This window comes from Hibiscus syriacus, unplaced genomic scaffold (assembly GCF_006381635.1).
Source record: "Hibiscus syriacus cultivar Baekdansim isolate YM2019G1 unplaced genomic scaffold, ASM638163v2 tig00112540_pilon, whole genome shotgun sequence".
Taxonomy (NCBI): Eukaryota; Viridiplantae; Streptophyta; class Magnoliopsida; order Malvales; family Malvaceae; genus Hibiscus; species Hibiscus syriacus.
In genome coordinates, this window is record NW_024063362.1 from 36,210 (window position 1) to 43,513 (window position 7,304).

Consider the following 7,304-nt stretch of genomic DNA (forward strand, 5'->3'; position numbering starts at 1 on the left):
GGAGGAGCACGGATTTGTAGATTCCTGCTATCATTCATTAGTCACTGCACATGCGAACCGAAAGATGAAGATCGCGACAATTCTCTTCTAAGTTTTCAAATAAAATATATTTTATTACGATCTTCATCTTCATCTTCAATTCACATGAGCACTGCCTTAAGAAGAAAATAGAGTTAGAAAATAAAAAAAGAAAAGTAGCTTTGATGATTAAGTTGAGAGGTAGAATTGCGTTTTATGTGAATGTCAATGAAGATTAAGTTGAGTATTTATATATGCAATACATTCTTAATGCAAGCAAACTTCGTATGGTACGTAAAATAAGGGGTAAACTAACCCACAATACAAGATCCATGAGCAACCTGTATATGAAAATTGTATAGGTTAAACTGAAGAGGCCAAGAATTGGGGAAGCACTAACGTGAGGGACATTGAAATAAATAAAAAATATAAGCTCTTAAAAACATATGAACTGGTAACAAAATTTGACCTAATAAGTTGAAGGCATAAAGAAATTTTTGATCATTTTTGTTTATAAGTTTTAACATTTTATCACCAGCTTTTTTTAAGTTAAAATTATAGTCCACAATTCTAATTGCTTTTGTATCTTTAAATATATCTTATTAAAATTATAGTCCACAATTAAGCATATGATAGGTTATGTACCATATCATTTCAAATGAATCTCTATGCGTATGTTTTGCTATCATAGCCAAATTTTTAATGGTCAAGTCAGAATGTAACTTATAAGAGCAATTCAAAAAAAAAAAACTATAACTCAAATGGTAAATTTAGCTCCAAAATGGATAAAGGCTAAAATACAAAACTCGCAAATGTTAAGGGTCAAAATTTATTTTTTTTTTCCTAAAAAAACTTATTTAGACTTTTAAAAAATTCTTATCCTCTTAATTTTTTTTAAAAGATTATTTAAGGGGAAATTTCTCAAATCACATACTCATATTTAATTTAAAATCATTCCTTTTAGGGAATAATAACGTTTTACCAACAGTGTTTTTTGGCTTAGATTCCTGGGAATCCTATTCCCTTCTTATTTTAAGTATTTAACAATTCCTTGGATTTTATAAAATTACCTCTAAAATAAATAGATAATTTCAAAATTATCATTTCTTTTACACTTTTAAACTTTATAATAAATTATTTACTTTATTTTAATTCTCTCATCATTAATATTTTTGACTTAATAAATTATATTGTACTAATGGTAATATAGTATGGTCGCAGCAGTTTGAAGTTTGGATCTACAGTCGACCATCGAAAGACTTGGAAACACTAATGTAAGAGGATGTTTGGTATAATAAACATCCAACACTGCCTAAAAGAATTTCAATCCCCTTATTCATTATGTATTCAAAAAATGAATATATACGGTAGAAACTCGTTTTTGATTGGGTTTTTAGTCTTTTTCATATTTTTTATTTTTTATATATTAAATATTAATATTCAATTTTCGTTTTTGCAAGTCCAAATTACAATCCAATCAGTCCAAATACAAACATAACCTGCAACCTAAACTAATAATAGCTAACCCTAATTCTAAGCCTCCATCATGTTCCTACTGCCGCCGTTAGAGCACGCCGCCATCTTCGCTGGAGCTCCGCGTCATTGGTCACCAATGTCATACGACCCCTGTTCCACCGTCATCACTAAAACCACCATAAAAGAAATCAGTCAAACAAAAATTTAATAAAATAAAAAAAATCAAATCAAATCAAACCCACTCTACGAAAAATCCGAGGAACCATACCCCTATGCCTTAGCTTCACCAAGCCGACACCAACCATACAGTAAGCCACCATAAATCATCAGCACAACAACCACAAAGAAAAAATGAAAAAGAAAAAATGAAACAAAAAAGAAATCATAGAGAGGAAAAAGAAAGAAAAAGAAAAGAAAAAAGAAGATAAAAGAGAGAAATCGAACAAAATAAAAAAAGAGAAGGGAGGATTTTGTAATAGTCTTTTTAGGCATGTAATATTTCCATTTTGAAAGAAATCAAAAAGAAAAGAAAGGTATTATCTTTTTTCTTCTCATTCGAATTTTCTTTAAGGTATTATCTTTTTTCTTCTCATTTGAATTTTCTTTGTTATATCTACACTTGTTGCCAAAGTGTTTGCTTGTTTAGTTGATGTTTTTGAATAGAGGAAAAAAAAAGATAAAAGTATAATTTTTTGCTTCGAACTACCGCCGATGATAGTGGTTGGTACATATCAGTGGCGGCCAATGTAGTGGTTGACTTCCAGATTTTGAAAAAAAAATCTAGAATTCTTATTGAGCTTGAAGACCATAAAGAATAGTTGAGAGAAGTTTTAAAGTTTGATTTTGATTCAAAATTTTCCAAAGTAAAAATGGTTTTTTGTTATTAATATTTTAAGTTTTAAATTAAAACTCACGTGATTCAACTCATTTTATTTTTACCCTCATCATCGTGTTTCTTAAAAATGGATTATTTATATATTAGGTGGTGCTTATTTGTGATACTCTCATTTTAATCATTAAATGAAGCTTTTAACTGATTCTTTTTTTTTGAGCTCTTTATTCTATATTTGTTTCGATTTAGTCCATATCCATGCTCATTTTATTTGCAATTTAGTCAAACTATTGTCATTTATTTATGTTTGGGTGGTTACACTATTTTATTTTTGAACATTATAAGTTGAGCATATTACTTTGCTTCCTTTCTAGTTTAATTTTTGCTAAGCAGTTACGTTTTTTTATATTTAATTATATACATATATTATCGTACCATATATATTAGCTAAATGTTTGCTTTTGTTATGTATTATATTTATCTTTTATAGTATCGTGTTATATATATTGTTAAGTTTGTCTATTTTTTGTATGTTTGCTTTATAAATATGTATATGCACATATATTTGGACACTTATGTATCATTATCGTTTGATTTTAAGCAAAGTTAATACCTTTTTTAAAGATTAATTTGTCGGATGCCTCCAACATGATTAGAGTATCTTTTCGAGAATTACTGGAACACAAAAGATATTTTTTTTATTTTATTTTATTATTCTCGTATTTGTTTTGAAACAAATTATTTTAATAAAAATTAAATTATGCTTATTTTATTGGAAATGTCTCGAACGAAAGGTGGTCTACTGGAAAACATCCAAAAATTTGGATTACAATTCCTTAAGACGCACGAGTGAAAGACATACTGTCAATTTCTAAATTAATAAATATAAATATTTTGTGTCATTTTTATCATTTATTATTAATTTGTCATTTTATGTTTTATATTGCATCCACTGCACATATAATCTATTATTATTGCACTCATCACCCATTCATTTGTTTTCTCATTTTTAAAATAAGAGGCAATGTGGTTTTATATCACAACAATAAAATATACCTTTAATGACACACGCTAATTTATGACTTGCAAAAACTGTGTGTCATAAAAAAATGTCATGTTTCTTAAAATATGAACGATTTATGACTTACAATAATGTGTGTCATATTTAATAGTCATAATCCAAAAAATTTACAAAACACAGAATACACTTTTTATATGTGTGTCATCTCTAAAAGTCGTCTTTTAATTTCCCCCCTCCATTATTTTCATCATTTCCCGCTTCTTCCCCCTTAATAATTATCAGTTCACTCCGCATGCTTCCCCTTTTTCTCTTTTTCCCTTTGTCCAAAACGCCATCTTCTCCAACAAGATCGTTATGTTCTCTAAATCCTATTGCCCCTATGCCATTTTTCTCCATTTCTTTTACATTTACAGTTTCGTTTCAACATTTCAATGTTCATGATTTAGAATCAGGATAGCGTAATCAATCTTGTTTCGACTTTTTGACTTCATGGGTATTTCTTCAAAAGTATAATTGAAACTTCAATTCTTGGGGGTTTTGTGATTAGATAATATGATGGGATGCTCCTAATTCTTTCTCTTTTGTCTTGTTTGTAGGTATTGCCTTCGTGCCAAGCGGATTTTCAGTGAGCTAAATGAGAAACCTTTTGTTGTAGAGCTTGATCTCCGAGGTATCTGTGGATATTATTCATCTGCTTCTGATTCGTTTATTGTATGTATGTGTGTGTGAGTAGAAAAAGAGTAATTTTAGATGAAGTGTTGACTTGTTGAGTTTTTGTTTTAGACGATGGAGGTAAAATCCAGTATGTTCTTCTGGATTTGATAAGTCGAAGCACTGTTCCACAAGTGTTTGTGAATGGAAAGCATATTGGAGGCTCTGATGGTTAGCTACTTTGTCTCCATAGTATTTGTTTTTCTATATATCAGACATATATATATATATATATATATATATTGATTTCATTTTTCTTATTTCTTTCTGACTATTTAGATCTCAGAGCTGTGGTCGATGATGGTACACTGCAAAGGCTTCTAGCTACAAGTTGATGAACTGTTAGAAAGAAGGAAATACAATCATTCGATCTGATTCGTTAACTATAAAACTGCTCGAGGATTAGAGAATCATATCTGGGTTGTGAGTTTTGTTAGTTCACATGTAACCCCCCAGACCCGGTCTGTAAGTTAGACCCAAACCTAAGTGGTCACATATCCCATTCAGAGTTTTTTTTATTACAACTTATAGAATATTAAATAAAATATATTAATATTACATATATGTCCAAAACGATAGCAAATACATGTCACAAAATATAACTGAAAAACATATAGAAATATATGTTCGTACAAAATAAGTAGTTGATCTCCCCTGATGTCAAATCTGCTAGCTTATGGTCTGCTATTATCTGAAAAAGGGTAAAAACTATAGAATGAGCTAAAAAGCTCAGTGTGCTCCAAACAGTGTATAAAACGTACGAATAAAATATTCCAGTAAAATCAGTTATCAAACATGTTATATATATATATATATATATATATATATATATATATATATATACTACCCCCATCCATCAAGTCCAAATTGTGTAGGTTCCCCAGAACCATACACCCACCAACAAGTCCGGTAAGGTCCTGAGCACACAGCAGAGGAGCCGGTAAATAAGGTCCTGAGCACACAGCAGAGGAACCTCCAGGTATACTTCCTCCAACATTATTCCCCCCAAAATAATCATATTCCGCTTATAACGGATATATGTATATCAAAAATTAAAACATAATTCAAGTCAAGTACAAAACAGAGTCCATGTCAAGTATCATATAAAAATTCAGGTCAAATATCATATCAGAATCCAGGTCAAAAATCAGATAAACTATTTATATGATAGTTTAAAACAGTAAAATAACACTGTTAGGAAACACACCTATAACAGTCTGGGAAATCAGATAGGGAAGCCTATTATTGGGTCTGTCGATCACGTTCTGCTGTAGCGCTAGACCCTACGAATTGGAAAAATCCATATTGGAATCCTAATATAAATAATCTAAATATTATTTAAATAATATATGGAAACCTACGGGTAATTCTCGTAGTACGCGGTTCAGGCTAATCTAACGAACGGATAACACCAGACCTAATTGATCCTTGCACAGGTGAAACACGAGTACCTTCATAAAATATTTTTATTGAATAAATCCTTGACCAAATCTCATTTAAATAATCAAAATATTAAAATATTAAGCCTTTTGGGTTTACAAGCTTGATTCGGGAATTTCGGGTCAGAATTTTGCAAAACGGACTTCGGAATCAAATTCAGGACGTCGAAAAACATAAAGTATGACCTTCCGAAATTTCGAATTCTTGGTCAAAAATAAAGTCAACGGGTTTGACTGACGATTTGGAGACTTTCGGGTTTGAATTTAGTGAAACGGACCCCAAAAACGGATTCGGGACGTCGAAAACTATTAGGATAGGTATTTGTGGTCGAAAACAAAGGTTGTTTAATAGCCGGTCAAAGCCGGTCAAAGTTCTGGTCAAAGGAGGTCAACAAACTGTCAAACATTTTACACAAATAGCACCCTTTTTTAAATAATTACCAATATAGCACCCTTTTCGAATTAATTCCCAAAATAGAACCAAAACCAAATTAATTCCCAGAATAGCACCGGTCAACAGGTCGGGTCAACGGTCGGGTCGGGTCAACGGGTCGGGTTGGGTTAACGGTCGGGTCGGGTCGTGACCGGTCAAACCGGTCAAAACCGGTTCAAAACCGGTTTCCAGCGTTCACTCGCCTACGGCGGCGCATGTGGCGCGTGCGACGTCCTCCGGGGCTCTAAAAATCACGGAAAAATTTCTAAAAATTATTTTGAGCGATTTCGAGATACTTACTAAGATCGGTTCAAATTTTTGAACGGCGGAGAGCTCGATTTCAACTCGGCCGAATCTTTGACTGATCCACCTTCCCATGCGCCGCCGTCAACGGAGATCGAGGATGACACCGACGGACTCGGAACGGCACAAGGAACACTATGGTGCGGGAGGTGTCGTAAACAGAGTAGCGATCGACGATGAATTTAGGATTTTCTAGGCGATTGAGCTTAAAACAAAACGTCGATGCTTTGACTTGAAATTCACGGTGTTTGGCAGCGTTTCGCTTCAATTAAATTGGAGGGTTTGTTCCTCGCTCGATGATGAACACGATGGTGGTTTTAAAATGACGATCGGAATTCAGACGGCGTCGGGATTGTCGTCGGAAGTTGAGGTTGGGAGAGGGAATTTGGGAGGAATTGGTTTCTGATTTTCAGAAACCAATTCACGTATATAACAACCCATACCTAACATTTTAGGGTAAATTCAAGGCTTGGTCCCTGAATTTTCTTTAACTCTAAAACAAGCTTCAAGTTTTAAAAACTTCCAATTTAGTCCCCAAAAATCCACTAATTTTCACAATTAAAACCTCAATTCCCAATTAAATATTATTTTAAAATTTTCGGTTTGTTACATCACATCAAGATTTCGATGAGTGCTATGTGATAATGGCATGCCCTTTGTAAGGTTATCTTATATTGCTTCATCGTTATGGAGGACTCTAGTTTAGATCTTAAGTACATTTTAAATGTAGATGAGGGAGGGGCAAGAACCTCATTTATCTTTCACATTAATCTATACTTCACATTAATCTATACATCTGTTGGTGGCTCCTTTTTCGCTAATAAGCGTATTTTAGGAAGTCCATGTTCATAAGATGTGTTTCTTCTGAAATATGTCAACATGGGTTTCCTATATAATTTTCAAATAAAATGTCTTCAACTATGCTTCTGAATGATATATTTTGTGGTTCTTTCTTGTTGTTAGCATTGATGTGTATGACAAATCAGAAAAATGAAGATATTTGGTTAATATTATTTGAATTGACTGCTGCTAGTGATATGGAAAAAATACAGGAGACGAAATCCAGTTGTC

At 32.4% G+C, this 7,304-nt stretch overlaps 1 protein-coding gene across 1 annotated transcript; it reads left to right on the forward strand.

Moving 5' to 3' along the window:
• Positions 1 to 2,205: 2,205 nt before the first annotated feature.
• LOC120181862 (glutaredoxin-C3-like) lies at positions 2,206 to 4,393 on the forward strand. Its single transcript, XM_039186906.1, has 5 exons — positions 2,206 to 2,214; positions 3,630 to 3,724; positions 3,944 to 4,017; positions 4,131 to 4,229; positions 4,338 to 4,393. Exons 1-5 carry the CDS (start codon positions 2,206 to 2,208, stop codon positions 4,391 to 4,393), a joined length of 333 nt encoding a protein of 110 aa, XP_039042837.1.
• Positions 4,394 to 7,304: the final 2,911 nt, after the last annotated feature.

Excerpts from the sequence above, each read along its gene's own strand:
- LOC120181862 (XM_039186906.1), top strand. Across the intron at positions 3,725-3,943 it reads TTCTCTAAATCCTATTGCCC|GTATTGCCTTCGTGCCAAGC; the intron begins CTATGCCATTTT and ends TCTTGTTTGTAG. Across the intron at positions 4,230-4,337 it reads GCATATTGGAGGCTCTGATG|ATCTCAGAGCTGTGGTCGAT; the intron begins GTTAGCTACTTT and ends CTGACTATTTAG.